Below are 17,952 nucleotides of genomic sequence, written 5' to 3'. Positions count from 1 at the left end.
GATTTACATAAAGTATGCGCACAGTTATAAACAGTACATGCCATAAACCCGGCCTAAAGAGGAGAGTGAGGGACACAGATGGCTAAATGAAGGTTAAAGGTAAAGCAGGCTACCATCCATTTTGTTCAGTAAAAGCTGCTGATATCCATTAAAAAAGGCAACAGAAGGTTACTGTCATACTAGTCTTTCTTGACTAAGTAGCATTAATAAAATGTCTTAACTTTACCTAAATACTATTGTCTTTAAATCTATGCCTAGTTTGATGATTAGAATAAAAATAATGCCAATAAAAAGAGTTAAATTGATTTGATTTCCAGAAGAGGCTTAATCTGCACCAAATTTTTAAGTCAGATTATCTTGTGATAGCTTGTCCACTAGAAATAAATATACAATCTATTCCAAGGACAAGGTTGTTTTGTCATGTGCCATTGATAAGTGCCACTAGGAAAATACCGTAACAAATCTCCCTATATCAAGTGACAAAGTAAGTATACACACTAGGATAAAGGAAAGCCAATATTTATCAGAACAAAAAACAGATCAACAGATGTGATCAGTATGGCTAGGATGAAGGCCTGGGTAAAGACCTCAAATCCAGACATGAGTGTGATCAGAGACTCACTGGCCTTTATTAATTTATGATCACTGTATTTCTCTCTGTAGCAGCAGTGGAATATAACACAACATCCATTTGCTGTCACAGCTACTGTATCAAAATTGTCACCAGTACAAACACTTTGCATCTTTAGCTGTGATTTGTAACAACAGCAAACCACCCACAACAGGACTTCAAGTTAGAAGAAAGAATCGCAAACTTACTGTACCTGTTCTAAATCAACAATTATTTGCCATCAGATGATTTACTCACTCTCACTATTTCTTTAATGTCAGTTAGTATTACACAATACACAATAATGACTTTGGGAAGTCTTCATTCCTTTATTCTGAAAGTCAGGGTAAATATTTGGCATATTCATTTAGGCTAGCCCAAATATTTCTTTCTCTGCTAATAATGTCCTCCTTAACAAATCTGAATAGATTTTGTTTCTTTTTTTTAACTTTTTGTAGCATACCAAAAATTGAAAAACATTTTTTCCTTCTTCATCACAACTGGTAAACAAGCAAATATGAAACCCAATTTTTACAAATATATCTGAATTCTGGTTTAAGATGGTTTTTCCACATGAACCCTTCCTTGACAAAATTATTCCTCTTTGCCTCAAGTTAATTTTGGTGCATCAGATGCTTCTCATGTGATACATCTCTGCTCATCAACAATCAAATAATTCAAAAGAATTAATAACTTCATACATATTCAAACTATAGGTCACAACAGAATTACCAAAGGTTTTTGTAGGACTTGACAGATAAACTTTAAGGAACCTTTCTTCAATCCAGCGGTCATGAAGACATCATCTGCCAGCTTATCCTCATTCGGTATCTAATGTTAATTGATTCTAACATTGCCTCACAGCTGTCCATTTGCAAGATCAGAAATTTCCTAGAGTACAGGTCTTACTTTATTGTATAAAATTATAACATTTAAAACTCATGAGCCTATTCAGTTTTCCATTTCCTTCTCTGATTCATTTTTATTTACTTAGGTAAGTGAGTGAAAATGACATTTATTCCTTAACTAGTTGCCAAGTTACAACAAGGTTTATTTAAATAGCAAGGCAGAAATGAGCAGAGCAGTTAACCTGGTACTATTTGTATCTGTATGAAATAAGAACAAAACATTAGCTTGGATGAAATATTTAGAATGAAAAAGTTAAGGATTGAGCAATTCTAAACGTCGATTTAAATAACATTTTAATGATTTACTCAGAAAATAGAAAACACACATTGGTAAGAACTATTCAGAAACAGGTTATCTAACTGAATGCCACTATCCCTTTATCTGCATGAACTGACAGATTAAAAAATATTTGTAAAGAGGACAACTGTTATGAACTATAGATAATGTACAAGCTGAACTGCTCTCCATGGTGCTGAACCTTTCAAAACTATTCTTACCTTTCACCAGCTGTTAGAAACAAGAAGATGATAAAGACTTGCCAAAACTCAGCTTCAGCAAGCTAAAGTTAAAGTATGGTCCAGTGTTTGACATTTCAAAATACCACAGGTGCATCCAGCTTCATTCAGACCATCATTCCTGTTACATGGTAAATGCTCAAGCCAATACCCTACTTTGCCACAGAAACTGAGCAGAAATGTAACAACATAAATGCACACCATGATCCCGTCAAAGCTGAACATGACATAAATATGTGCATCATATTTCATTGCCTTCTTCTCACCTCTCCTTCTTTAATTTGGATCTCTAATTTATATCATTACAGAGCAAGTCAAATTCATACTACACTAAGATATATCACGCCATGACATGTTACATGCACTTATTCATATCATCTCTCAACAGACTTATTACATCATATCAAACACAGTAATAGGCCAGAAAGCTTATAGAGGTAAATAAATAAGCACCACTTACAAGAAAAAATTGTACTTTTCCAAAGTGCATAATAATACCGTAGATTCCAAAATATGTACGATTGGTTACAAATTATTACGTGTGCATTGGGTATGCTGCTAATAAAGGGTTAAATATATGACTTTCCAAAGAGGGTGTTAACAAGATGACATTCACACATGGTCGGCTTGCGATGACTTTGAAATACTTTTACTATTACTACAACAGAAAGAAACAACAGACAATTTTTCTGAGTTCACTAAATAACAAATTCTTAGCCTGTGTTAGGTTAGGTAGTTAGCTCCACATAGCATACCTGATGCTGGCCACACTGATATAATAGTGAGGGAATGTTTTTAGCAATAGTTGAAGATTCATATTCCTACAGAAGGATATGACTGGTCTTATATGTAGCACCTTTCAGTTGCTGCAATGTATTGCCCCAGATAACAAACCGATGATCAAGAGATTTAGTTCTTCACTCAAACTGTCTATTAACACTTCTGCCACTGCTCACCTTCATCAAGTGCATCTAGACTGCTGTCAGACTCCAGCAACCTGGAAGTACTTAGACTAGCAATTCATTTTCAGAGATAACTAACACTTTTCTGTCACCCAGAGTATGAACCTTTGTGTCAACCTTGACTTGTGGCTTCTGTCAACAGAAAAATGTCTAATCATTTAGAGCTTGCACAATTTTCTCAGAATGCTTATGAGATGTTAGCATCCTTCCCTGACTAGCAAGTTTGAGAATCGGTCCTGGAACTGACTATATATGGGATATTGTGAAATAGCAACAAACTACAGTAAGCAGACTATTGTGTCATTTGGAGAAGCACATGGACAATGAAACACATACACAATGCAAAACAACATTCAGTACCTTTATATCTCCTGGTCATAAGACATGGCTACTGGTGTACAATAAGTACTTTAATAAAAATTCTTTGCATTTATATAGCGCTTTTCTCACTACTCAAAGCGCTCAGCAATTGCAGGTTAAGGGCCTTGCTCAAGGGTTCAAAAGAGCAGAGTCCCTTTTGCGGGATTCGAACCGGCAACCTTCCAATTGCCTTTGCAGATCCCTAGCCTCAGAGCCACCACTCCGTTAACTGTGGAAGTTAACTGTGATAATAATAACCATCATGAGCAGCCAGTTCTGGGCTCTAGTTTTGATATCATTGCTAAGTCAAGTGCCACCTGCTCTATGTACTGCTTTTTATCTATTACTATTTTTGACTTACTTGTAGATTGTGTGCAGCTTTTTGAGTTAAAGAAGTAAAGAAAATATAACATTGCTTGGGTCAAGATTAAACAGCCATGTCTGTCCCTATTACCTATAACTATGACATGCACTTTAAGAGATTTTACCTTCCCTCCATCACTGCCTGACCTGTCAAATCCTCTGGTAATATGTTATTCATATATTTTACTAAAGGGAAAAACCCTTGAAGGCAATCTCTTCTATTGCATAATTTTATGATCATTCATTGATTGTGCTCATTCTACCAATCAAGAGTTTGGTAAATATTGAGCAATAGTTTTAGATCTTCTTCACCTCTGATATTTCTGTTATCACATATTATATTGCTGTTGTGCCTAAGGCCATGTCTTATTATGTTCTATGTATCATCTCATCATGTTATTGCTTCACACATCTCATATATCATGCTAAAACATAATTAATGACATGGTATTTTATATTACATTAGATAATATTGTATTGTCACTGCAATTGATTAGTGCCTTATACATGGCTGGTTCCATTCGTGCATTAATGAATGCCATGATAGGTTTTCACTACTCATATATAAAATTTACTAGTTCTAGTGGTCTTGACCAAGAACATTATGTGCAAATTTAAAATCAAACAGCACAATACTAAAGGGCACCACTTTAAAATACCTTGCTCCAATTTGCCTGCTAACTCCTATAATCTTTTTTTTTTTTTTACCGTGAAGCAGCTTCAGCACATCAGTGACTGAAAAATTGCTGCATTAAGCGATTCATGGTAGGTTTCAACACAAACTTGCAAAAGTGGGTGACAGCATATAACAGGGAAAATGGATCCACTCAACCAAGAGTGACCCATAACCACATGATAATCTATGATAATGTGTAACAACAATATTTCATATATTCCATATTTCATATAAATTCTTTTGCCATTATTTACTCTGGGTCATGTCATGTCAAGAGCATATAAAGATGATCACATGAAAGTCATTAACAATATGCCATATTCTCAATTAATTTTTTTTCCAAACATTGAACTAACAGCTATTAAATCCACATGTTTATACTGAACTTTAAGCACATCAAAAAAGTAAGCAAAACTTTAACAAAGGAAAAAAAAGTTGGACACAACACATATTAATTATTAAAAAACAAAATACTTAATACTTCATTATATGACATATATATCAATATTTTATAAAAGTGGATTAATCTAATATAGAAAGATGAATGTGTGTGTGTATGTGTATGCATATGTGTATGTTAGTAATATATGCAAATCTACACCACTGAATCTATCTCTGGCAAATTTGGCATAGATCCCCCATTTCTACAAGGGAAAACCATAGGCTATATTTCGATTTAAAATTTAGTTGGCGTCCCCTGCCCGATTTAGTTGGATACCCTTGCATGTGCTTATAATGTATATGTTACTGGCAATGTGTTAAAAATTCTATAGAATGCATGACATTTTTAGGCAATGCATGAAATATCTATGTTACTTTAATATGCTATATACTTTCCAAAGGGCGGCACGGTGGCGCAGTGGTAGCGCTGCTGCCTCGCAGTTAGGAGGCCCGGGTTCGCTTCCCGGGTCCTCCCTGCGTGGAATTTGCATGTTCTCCCTGTGTCTGTGTGGGTTTCCTCCCACAGTCCAAAGACATGCAGGTTAGGTGGATTGGCGATTCTAAATTGGCCCTAGTGTGTTTGTGTGTGTCCTGCGGTGGGTTGGCTTGTTGGCTGGGATTGGCTCCAGCAGACCCCCGTGACCCTGTGTTCGGATTCAGCAGGTTAGAAAATGGATGGATACTTTCCAAAGGTATTGTATATAATTATACACAACAACTTGCCAGTTTGCCTTTTGGCATTGCATAGAATGCCTAGGAGATGTTTGAAATTGTAATCGTTTCACATCCCATTTTCATCATTCAGATTTCCTAGGCATTCTACACAATGCCTAATTTCACATCTACACCATATCTCCATCTGAACCTATCTCCATCAAATTATGAACAGATTCTCCATTTATACAGGGGAATAACACAGACTATGTGTCATTCCAGAATGTAGCTGCTGCCTCCACCAAGAGTAGTGGAAGGTACCCCTACTAGCCTTGCTGGTTTTATACTCAGTGAACCCTAAGCCAAATAAATTTTAAATTTACCAATGAACTGCAATGAACGTAAACCCAGGCTGTTTGTCCACAGACGAAGAAGGCAATGTGCTGGTGAGAGAGTAAAAGCAAGGCAAAAAGGTTTTAGAACTGGTCTACCATCCGTTGTAATGGACAATGTTCAACTGTAGTCAAATAAGACAGATGAACTGTCTGCTCCTATAGAGGGTCATGGAGTAAACAACTACAGTGGCATTTTGTGTTTTATGGAGAGCTGGTTTAAACCTGATATATATGACATTGTTTTACTGCTGGACAGATTTCACCTTATTCATGCAGACAGAGACCCTAACTATAAGAAATTAGGAGTGAGTGTCAGTAGGCTTTGCGCCCCAGAAACCAAGTTACCCAAACTATTTTATAACATTTCAGTAATTATTCACCACTCTGATGATGATCCTTCTAATAAAATAGGTCATTACGATAGCAATTGAAGAATTCATAATTAATAGCAGAATTATGGTATTTGAGGGTTCCTCTAGAGTGCCTCTTTCTCTTGCATGATTTGGCTCAAAAACTAATCAGCATGTTGTCATCTCATAACAGGCTTAAGCTTCGAGTTTGGTATTTTTCCATCCATCCATTTTAGTTCTTGACCATCCTCAAGAAACTGTGACACACAGACACACACACAGACAAGACAGACACACACCCATCATCGAGATATTGATGTTTTCGGTTTCAGGGGACCCTAAAATATCAAGATCCATCGAAAGCCAGAGATCGAAATTTTTCATGAATCTAAAGCTTTCACTCCTCCCCCATAGATGATTTGGTGGGGGTTATGGTGGGGGAGAGCGCAAAGCAAAAAAGAAAAAAAAACAGAAAGTTAAAAATTATCATTAATCTTTTCTAGAGGTCAATGGGGTCAACAAAATGAACTCAGAATTAGAAAAAACTTGTTAAACTGGCCTATTCATCTTGCCATTTCGATATACAGTATAGCCTGTTCAGACTTGCAAAGGGCTGGAAGTAACAAGCACCAGAAAGAAATGAGCAAAGTTGCTATAAAGCTGAGATCAGTCAATGAATGGAGAAGCAGGAATTGAAAGCCCTATTTCTGTTGTAGCCTTTTGTTAATTCATGCATTGTTAGTCAATAAAATAGAGTTCATAGGTTTAGAAACAAAACCTGGAAAAGACCAGCAACAAGAAATTATAACTATGGCAGATATCTCAGTTTATGTAGGTATCTCCTGCTTTCCTTAGGGACTCTGTGTATCTCATTCCGCTCCTTTACAGCAACAACAACAACAACATTTATTTATATAGCATATTTTCATACAAATAATATAGCTCAAAGTGCTTTACATGATGAAGAAAGAGAAAAAGACAAAGTAAGAATTAAAATAAGAGAACACTAATTAACATAGAATAAAAGTAAGGTCCAATGGCCAGGGAGGACAGAAAAAACAAAAAAAACTCCAGACGGCTGGAGAAAAATTAAAATCTGCAGGGGTTCCAGGCTATGAGACCACCCAGCCCCCTCTAGGCATTCTACTTAACATAAATGATCAGTCCTCAGCAGCAAAAAAGAAACAAGTGGTATGAATTGTCAAGACTTAATCAAGCTCAAAGGTGTCTCCTATGTTCTAGGCATTTGCTAAGGAATGGCTCAACAGCTTCTGCTGGTTGGTTGTCATGGCGAACAATGTAATCATCTGTGCCACATTCTGAGAAGCAAAGTGCCTGCTGGCAGGCACTGATAGGTAAGTGTAAGGCAGCCCTTCATTTCAAATGTATCAATGTAGGTATGCTGAAAAAAAATAAAATTAGTCCAGCCAAACTCAGCTCTATTCTGAAAAGAATTTGGGTACGCTGCAACAAGAAAGCAGACATACTTCTGGTAAACTCACCTTCATTGTTCTGACCCGGTGGCTGATAAAAGGACAATCCCAAGGAGATAATGGCAGCAATTTCTAAAATAATCAAAGTAACATCTTGTAAAGCTTCCCAAACTAACTGTAAGAAGGTTTTGGGCTTCTTCGGAGGTATAAAGTTCTGTCCATAGACTTCTGTTCTTTTTTCTATATCTGCTGCTTGGCCACTCAAACCTGTGAAAGAAAGCAAAGAATAAGTATGTGGTAAGTGGTAGGATACGTCATTGAGCACTTAGGGGTGGCATTAGGGAAAAGATTTGGGTGACAATGTTGGCCTTTATGCTGTGACAACATTCAAGAAAAAGGCATTAAAACATTAGAACAAACTAGACAAGAACAGGCCATTCAGCCCAACAAAGCTTGCCAGTCCTTTCCACTTAATTCTTCTAAAAAACATCAAGTCTAGTTTTGAAAGTTACTAAAGTCTTACTGTCTACCACATTACATGGTAGCTGATTCCACATGTTTATGGTTCTCTGTGTTAGGAAAAACTTCCTCATGTTTGTGTGAAATTTACCCTTACAAGTTTCCAACTGTGTCCCCATGTTGATGAACCCTTTTTAAAATAATAGTCTCGATCCACTGTACTAATTCCCTTCATAATTTTAAACACTTCAATCATGTCACATCTTAATCTTCTTTTGCTTAAACTGAAAATGCTCAGCTCTTTTAATCTTTCTTCATAATTCATACCCTTTAGCCCTGGGATCAGCCTAGTCACTCTTCTCTGGACTTTTCTAGCGATATGTCCTTTTTGTAGCCTGGAGACAAAAACTGCACACTAAACTGCAGATGAGGCATCATCAGTGCATTATAAAGCTTGAGCATAACATCCTTGGACTTGTACACCAGGCATCGTGCTATATAACCTAACATTCTATTTGCCTTCTTAACAGCTTCTGAACAATGTCGGGAAGTTGATAGCGTAGAGTTCACTATGACTCTTAAATCCTTCTCAAAAGGCATACTCTTGATTTTTCAGACCTCCTATTGTGTATTCAAACCTAACATTTTTACTTCCTATGTGTAGTACTTTAAATTTAGTGACATTAAATTTCACCTGCCACAAATCTGCCCAAGCACTTCTGTAATGATTTAACGGATTCCAAATTATCTGCCAAACCACCTATCTTGGTATCATCTGCAAATGTAATCAGCTTATTACTTATATTTCTGTCTAAATCATGTATATATATTAAGAATAGCAGTGGCCCTAGCACTGACCCCTGTGGAACACCATTCTTAACATCAGTCAATCCTCTGCTTCCTGTGTCTGAGCTAATTCTGCACCCACTTGAAAACAACACCCTGAGCTTTTTGGTTGCATGCACCATCAGTATGGCACTGCCAGATCTAAACACTAGCGTGGAGAATTGCATGCGTATTAAAGTGGCTTTAGCTGCAATGGGAAGTTCCCGTCCCATTTTACTTATGGTGCCAAGCAGAGTTATGTTGCGGTGCAACAGTCTATTAGCAAAAGCACTGTGAAGAAGCTGTCTGTTGCTACAGTTCTGCCTTTGTCCAGAAACAGCTCCATAAGCTTTATGACCTCAGTCTTGGAAAGTCTTTCTCCCATGAAATGACTAGGATTTTTTCCTAAAGAAGTAGTGGCATTACACATGTACTTTGTCTCCAAATCTGCAGCAATCCAAATCTGTCATTTTTCACACATTCTGCATGGGTGTGTTTGTTGTCAAAGCACAAAAGCCACAGGATAGTCTGATAGCGGTCACGGTGCATCGTATCTTTGATTGCCGGTACAACAAATAATTCTGAGAAGGCTTCAACCCCAGCACCTACTATGGTCATCGCTGCTCTTGTGAAAAGAATGGAGATAAAGGCCATCACTCAGAGAGGGAGAGGCAAATTCGTTGTACCATATGAATGTCACTGACACAATTAAACTGAATAATAAAAAAAGCTTTTTACAAGTAGCCAAAATGACGCATTTGCAAAACAAAGACGCTGATGAAGAGGAGCAAAGGAATTTAAGGTGGCTTGGGATTACGACTTTTTTCGTAGGCTTCAGGGATTCTAGTGTTAACTTTTTATTAATCCACTGTGGAGTTTTTTTAAATTTCCTATTAATTTCAAATTTAGGTATGTACCTGTCCTGCATTACATGTAAAACAATTTTTAAATCTGTTCCACTGCTCCTCAACTGTCTCCACACTTAAAAGCATATCCCACTCTATCCTCCTTAGACGTTGCCGCATCTGCTCAAATGTTGCCCTACCAAACTTAAACTTAACAATTTTAGTCTGTGCATCTACACTATTGAAGAAAAAATTGAGAACTGTATTTATTATATTATGGTCACTTGACCCTAGTTGTTCAATGACAACTACCCCCTCAATTCTATCCTAATTATTACAAAATGCTAAATCCAGACAGGCTTCACCCCATGTTGGTGCTTTAACGTTCTGTTTTAAAAAACTGTCACTGATTACTTCTAACAACTCCTTCATTTGCAAGGTTATCCCAGTTAATATTTAGATAATTAAAGTCCCCCATGACTATAATATCCCCTTGTAAACTAGGCCTTTTTAATATTACTAAAAAGATGTGTGTAGAAATTACTGTCTGCATTGGGTGGTCTATAACACATTCCTAAAATAAGGCCTCTTACACTAATGCTTTACAGGAGAAGCCACGTGTCACCACTAAGATGGGGTCATCGTCCAACTGAAGAGGACTTGCATTTAAATTCTGTGTGACATAAACAACAACTCCACCTCCTTTTCTGTTCAGTCTATCCTTCCTAAAAAATTTGTATCCCTCTATGTTACTCTCATCCCCATGTTTGTTATTTAGTCAGGTTTCCGTTATTACTATAATATCATAATTACGGTCTGCTACATATAGCTCCAACTCACTTGCCTTATTTTTGATACTTCTAACATTAAGGCAAAGTATTTTTAATGTGTTACTCCGCCTATATTTAAATTTAAATTTTGGGTAATTCTACACTGTTGTTTGTTCCTCCATGTATAGTTCCAAACATGGTCTGTTCTAAGCTCCCTGCCCCACCCCCATTCCAAAAGGAGTCCCAATGCCTCATAAACCTATACCTTTCTACCCTGCACCAAGAATCTTACTTGGACTGACACGTGGCACAGGCAGAACTTCAGAGAAGACTACCTTGTCAGTTCTGCTCCTCAGCCTGGCACGTAACTCTTTGAATTTGGATTGCAGAACTGAGAGACTACCCTTATGTATGTCATTTGTTCCAATATGGATAATGACAGCTGGACCCACCCCCACTCTGGCCAAGAGCCTATCCACCTTTCCAGGAAGGCCCCCCACCTGTGCACCCAGAAGGCAAAACACTGTGCGAGAATCTCTGTCTCTGGAGCAAACCTGCACTTCAATCCCCCTAATGATTGAGTGCCCAACTATCACTAGCTCTCTCTTTCTGGAAGCTGATTTTGAGGTTGTTCGGTGGTTGGCTCCAAATCGCTGCCTACCACCTGAGATTCATCAGAGACACCATCTAGCTCTGCAAGGACCTGAAAACGGTTTGACACTTCTGATTCTGCAGTTGAGGCATTAAGTGGCTTCACTCTTACAAAGCAAGGTGCTTTGCTTTATTAGACCAAAGGCTAGCTGTTTGAAAAATTAAAAGTGGGTGAGTGGTTTTGGGGTGTGATAGGGACCAGGAAGAAATTATCTGCAATTTGCTGCTAAAAGGATATTATGGGCTCCTAAAACCTCTATGCAAGTCTAAGTGGTCAATTCACCAATCATCCATAAATCAGGACTAAGTGTGGAGTGTCAACCAAGTAGGCACTAGGGTTGTGCAGTATACCAGTACTGGAAAAGTACCAATAACCTCAAATTTAAAACTTTACGGTGCCGATATTTCAGAATTTTTGGTTCTGGAAGTAAACTTTTGAGGCAGAATTTTTTTTGTAGTTATCCATGATTTACTTTGGAACTGTTTTGGTACCAGCACTGAAGTCAGAAAACTAATATCGATACCAAATTCAATAAAGTCAATGATACCAATCCAACACTAGTATGCACTGCTCACTGAAAGAAAACACCAGCCAAAGCCAGAATTTCACATGAGTGGGAAAGGGAAGTAGGCATTCAACTTTTCTTTATTGCTCTGCATCTTCCGTGTCAGAAGACATTATTCTCAGTAAGTAGGTCAGTTAGATGCAGACATGTTCACAGCTCCTGCTTGCTGATTCACATCTAAGGTGCTTTAATACTTCTATACACATCTGGCCAATAAAGTAATAAAAAATAATAAAAAAGACAAAATAAAACAGCATGATATCAACAAGTATAAATATTTAACACAATTAAATAACAGAGAAATGACAATGGAAGATGATTTAAGAGTTAAATAATGTCAAAATCAAGATTCATGATGATCCATTCACACAGATTTGTATGCAAGTGAGCCACAAGCAGTTGGTGCATCTTTTGCTCTAAAAGGCATGTCAATGCCAAAGTCACTGTCAGCAAGTCTCAGTGAGCATGTGATCATGCAAATGTGTATGTGACTGCATGTCCTTTTGTGTGAGTTGAGTGTCAGTTTGTAACTAAATATAAGTGTCTTTGTGTATGATCTTGTTGCGCTAGAGTATATGTGTGATTGGGACTGTACTTTCTCCGGTCCTGTTCAGCCTATATACATCGGACTTCCAATACAACTTGGAGTCCTGCCACGTGCAAAAGTTCGCTGACGACACTGCTATCGTGGGCTGCATCAGGAGTGGGCAGGAGGAGAAGTATAGGAACCTCATCAAGGACTTTGTTAAATGGTGTGACTCAAACCACCTACACCTGAACACCAGCAAAACCAAGGAGCTGGTGCTGGATTTTAGGAGGCCCAGGTCCCTCCTGGACCCCATGATCGTCAGAGGTGACTGTGTGCAGAGGGTACAGACCTATAAATACCTGGGAGTGCAGCTGGATAATAAATTGGACTGGACTGCCAATACTGATTCTCTGTGCAAGAGAGGACAGAGCCGGCTATTCTTCCTTAGAAGACTGGCGTACTTCAACATCTGCAATAAGATGCTGCAGATGTTCTATCAGACGGTTGTGGTGAGCGCTTTCTTCTACACGGTGGTGTGCTGGGGAGGCAGCATTAAGAAGAAGGATGCCTCATGCCTGGACAAACTGGTGAGGAAAGCAGGCTCTATTGTAGGCATGGAGCTGGACAGTTTGACATCCGTGGCAGAGCGACGGGCGTTCAGCAGGTTCCTATCAATTATGGAGAATCCACTGCATCCACTAAACAGTGAGGAGCAGCTTCAGCGACAGACTGCTGTCACTGTCCTGCTCCACTGACAGACTCAGGAGATCGTTCCTCCCCCAAACTATGCGACTCTTTAATTCTACCAAGGGGGGTAAACGTTAACATTATTCAAAGTTATTCTCTGTTTTTACCTGCATTTTTATTACTCTTTAATTTAATATTGTTTTTTGTATCAGTATGCTGCTGCTGGAGTATGTGAATTTCCCCTTGGGATTAATAAAGAATCTATCTATCTATCTATCTATCTATCTATCTATCTATCTATCTATCTATCTATCTATCTATCTATCTGATTGCATGTACTTCTGTGAGTCTACAACTAAGCGAATTATCATATGTTTGGAGTGTGCAGCATGTCAATACATGTATCTAAACTCCTGTCTATGGTAATGTCATACTTCAGACAAACAGTCTGGAAAACCAAGGGTGCAACATGATCCCCCATGAGAGCATCTCAGAATGCATTATGAAATCTAAATGAAAAACAGTCTTCTAGATTTGGACCAAATACAAAAGCTGAGATAATTTCTGGGTCACATCACAGCAAGGACTAAATAAATCCACAAAGGAAAAAGCCTTCCAGTTTGATCCTTCGGAGGAAGAGATACTGGACTCCTTTCCACTCTCAATAGCCTCAAAGCACTTGTAAACTAACGGACATACTCAGCTACGGACTGGTGTCTTCTCAAGGGCGGTTTACGATCTTATGCCTGAGGCATCAATGATATGCTCTACCATTCTATATTGACAAAGGATGGATGAGTACTATTATATCAGTATATCAGAAAAAAAAGGAAAGGCTTGAATTCACTAGTCTTGTGCCCTCTAAGCTGCCTTGGTGGAAGTGTGCATGAGAGTTAGTGTCCATATGTGAAAATATGTATATAACAGGCAGCATGTATAATTACTGTATGTGTCTCTGAATGTCAGTGTGTGTTTTATGTATGAGTGTGAAGTTATCACAGAAGGCGGCAACAGCTTCTTGTCTAAACCAAGAGAATTAACAAACACTTAGTTGACCTTGCCTCTTGCAGTGACATCAACCTTTCAGATGTCCCAAAATGAAAGCTTTGATCTTGTAAGGGTATATCCCAAAAGTGTACAAACAGCCCTTCCTATGCGTGCCCCTCCAGATTAGAAGAGATTGCATATTTTAACACTTGGTTTCTCTTCCAAAGCTAAAAATAGATTACCATGGCAACCATAAGTCTGACACAGGCTGAATTTAAACACTTGTGAGAAAGCAGCGATGCGAACAGTACATGCCTGTAGAGTGTGCGTGTGCCAATCACAAGACAATAAACCACACAGCATCTCTGGTACCACACAAATCTCAGAAATGGCTGAGTTTCCATGGAAACTGCACTCCCACAAGCTTGCATTCATTACAGTGTGTATGTGTGTGTGATGGGAAAGAAGTACTTGTAAATAGTATTCTCAGTCACAAGCATGCAGAGACTGAAGGTGACTTGGGGATGGTCTGGGATTTAGGAAGTATACAATAGGATTGACTGAACACAGCCTGATAATTAGGCAGTATAGAGTGGAATACACAGGAGTATCTGAAGAGATGGAGACATAAAGAGACTTGGGATATGCATTAGGAATCAGGGAAAGGACAGAATTTTAATTCTCCTCACCTACTTCTTCAAAAAGAAACTTAAGTGTTTTTCTTCATATGCTCTATTAAATAACTGCCTTCTTATAGCTAACTGAATGGCTGGCTGCACCTGTGGTTCAATAATGCCAACGTAGGCCCGGCAACAGTTCCTACACAGCAAACTACCATTGTGCATCAAGAGACACACACTGAGATTCATGTGGTGTACAGAAGAATTTTAGAGATGCAAAGGAAATTTAACAGGTACATAAGGAAAGATTGGAATTACATATTGAAGGAGAACACTTGAGTTAGGCCGTGAATGCAGGGAATCAGGAGATGCACTGGGCATTAGGTATTACATGCTGCTAACCAATGCACATATGTTTAAAGTCAGGTGATGCACAATGAGAGTCAAGTGGTACTCGTTAGGATTCAAGAGATGCTTACTGAGATTCAATAGATATAGGTAGTAATCAACATCAAATGACAGTTTTCACCATGCCAGCTCCGTATGCCATGACTCATTCATCTCAATCTAAGTTTATTACTTGCAGCAGTTTTGAAAACATTCAGTCACATTTGTCTTACAATTACAGGAAAAAAGGCAATTTATCTCAACATAAAAATGAAGGTGATCAAGCAATATGAGGAAGGAAAGAAAGCGAATGTGGTCGCATGTGACCTTAAGTTATTCCATTGTAACCGGTGTTCGCTGCAGGCTCTGGCTTTGAATCTAGTTAACCTCCAAAGCTTCTGCATTGTGACTCACGATGTGCCGCTTCATACGAACTGCCAAGAAAGAGTAATGCAATCACACTAAATTCCTTTATCTGTTAATGTTTATTATTAACAGGCTGAAATGTTAAAACAGAAAACATATGAGTGCTCAGACTCTGCCATTACAATTCCTCCTCTCACAGTTAACGTAATGAGCACCGGGAGAGGTGAACACTGATGACGTAACATAACACAAACATAGAAAGAATTTGTGAAGCTGTTAAAGGTTCGGCACCTGTGTGAGCAACAGTAATAATGAAAAAGAATAATAAAAAAATTATTTACACACAAAAAAGACGATGATAAAAAAGGATATAAAACAGACAGTATGACTTAGGGGACTTACTATACTGTACTATACATATGATCATGTTTGAATACATATACAGGTCTGTCTTACTTACTTACAACCAGTCCATCGGAACTTTAAGTCAATGACTACCTGTATACTGTATGTATAGGATGAATCACGCAATATGCAGTGGAACTAAGGGAATACACTCTTGGGGTTAATTTTACATATGGAAAATGAACTAATACAAATCTGAAGTAACAAAATATACCTAAAGGATCAGGGGATATATTCTGGAAAGATATAAAGATCTTTTTTTGGAATTTATCTGATATATTTAGGAAGTGTCAGGAGATAGAATTTGAAACTAAGTGCACATCTACAAGTACTTGGAGTTCCATATCAATGACAGGCTGATGTAGTCAAGATATGACTGCTCTTTTATCTTTAGCCAAGTTGCAGAGTTTTTCTTCTTTTTTTGTAATTTTTGTGTGAATTTGAGGGGGTTGTTGTTATTTCTTGATGATCTTGTTAATATCTCTTGAGCTTCTATCAAAAACTAAATTTTAAATCTATCTATCTATTGTCACACACGTGCACATAGGAGGCAGCTACAGGGTTCAAAAAAGGATAATTCCACGCTGGACAAAAGGGATGACAGAGTGCACTGATCCGTTCTCTTTTTCCTCTTCAGACTGAACACAGGAAATCCCACCTGGGCTTGATGATGTCACTTCCAGCTCCAGGCCCGAAAACATCACTTCCGGTTCCAGTTCAGATGATCTTAAAAACCACCATGTTTTGTCTGCCTAGCAGTTCTGTTTTGAACTGATGTCTGAAAAGACTTACAAAACCAACTCTTCGGTTTTGACAGCCAATTTCAAGTATACGGGTGGCTGCCCCCAACTCATTATTCTGTGGTCCTTTCACACTACCAACCAAAGATTGATTAGACTTCATGGATTCACAGGATGGTCACTGGGATTCAATGCATAAGCAAGAAATGCAATAATCACAGTTGTTCACAAGGAATATACACAGGGATATACTGGCAATATAATTCTGTTCAAATCCAATTATTTTTATAGATTTGACAGTTTTTATATTGCCTAGCAGCTTCATCTCATGAATTTATATCCTGGGTTGAATCCTTAATGCTTGGTGATTTTATATAGTTGCTCCTGTCTTTCTCCCACATACCCCAAATATGTACATACTACACGGATTAGAAATGACCTGGCCCTGTGTAACTGTATCTGTGTGTGTGTCAGGCCTACAATGGATTGCTACCCTGTCCAGGAGGTTTCCTGCCTTGTACCCAGCACTGTGTACAACTGTGTACATAGGCTGTGTAACCCTGAATTGGATTAAGCAGGTTTGAGAATATTATGTTGAAATAAAACACAACACAATGAATAGTATATACTGTACATAACACTTGTATATAGAGAAGGGGTACCAAACATTTGCCAGGAGAAGGGCTCCACCAAGGAGGCAACAGGCAGAAGAAAGTCCTACAGACCTCCAGTAAAGAAAAAGAATCACATTGTTAAGTGAAGGAGAGGTCCTGAACATACTAGTGTGGAAAGGTAACCTAGATATGTAACATGACAGTGCAGCACGGAGAGAGAGAGAAAGAAGAAGACAGTCAGCATAGGAACATGTAGCATTTTCTCATTTTAATACAAGGATCACTACTCCAAAGGTTGTGGAGATTCCTGAGTGTCCATTGGGAAAGAGAGAGAAAAAAGAATGGGGCAGTGTAGCTTCTTTAAGACAGAGAGTTGAAAGGCTGTTCTTGATACCTTGAAGGTTCAGGGTGCAGGAACAACAGAAGCTACATAAATTACTTCAAGCTTAGTATCTCTGTAGTTTATGTTGGAAGTGACTCTAGAAGGGAGATTAAAGCTGCCTCATAAAAGAGGGAAAGTTGGTTCTATAGTTGAAAATAGAATTTAGGGAGGAGATTTGCTGGTTGTGGAAGAAGGCCCAGCCAATGAGACTGAAAGAGATAAGAGAAGGAAGGAAAGGAGATAAAGAATCAGACAATACACGATATGAAGCAGGACACTGTACATATCAAACTGGAGGCTGCATGCTGTGATGTGCACTACAATTCAGTGGACAAATAAGAGGTCGAGAAGATACTGTATCAATGCACCTATAGCGTAAAGGAGACACACAGAGTAGAAAAAGCTATCTCTCTATTATAAAAAAAAATCTTGGAAGGTTGGAAGGCGATGA

The 17,952-nt window shown here is 38.3% G+C and overlaps 1 protein-coding gene across 10 annotated transcripts in view; it reads right to left on the bottom strand.

Annotated features, from left to right (window-relative positions):
• atp2b2 (ATPase plasma membrane Ca2+ transporting 2) overlaps nucleotides 1–17,952 on the bottom strand; it is a 67,505-nt gene that overhangs the window by 35,741 nt on the left and 13,812 nt on the right. For all 10 annotated transcript variants that reach the window (XM_051921418.1, XM_028824316.2, XM_028824313.2 and 7 more), the window contains exon 2: nucleotides 7,738–7,935. In XM_051921418.1, coding sequence (XP_051777378.1) covers nucleotides 7,738–7,935 — 198 coding nt within the window. The remainder of the gene's footprint in view (nucleotides 1–7,737; nucleotides 7,936–17,952) is intronic.

The sequence above is a fragment of the Erpetoichthys calabaricus genome, chromosome 18 (assembly GCF_900747795.2).
Source record: "Erpetoichthys calabaricus chromosome 18, fErpCal1.3, whole genome shotgun sequence".
NCBI classification, from domain to species: domain Eukaryota; kingdom Metazoa; phylum Chordata; class Cladistia; order Polypteriformes; family Polypteridae; genus Erpetoichthys; species Erpetoichthys calabaricus.
Note: the sequence above shows the minus strand (reverse complement) of the source record. Positions and strands in the feature narration are given on the sequence as shown.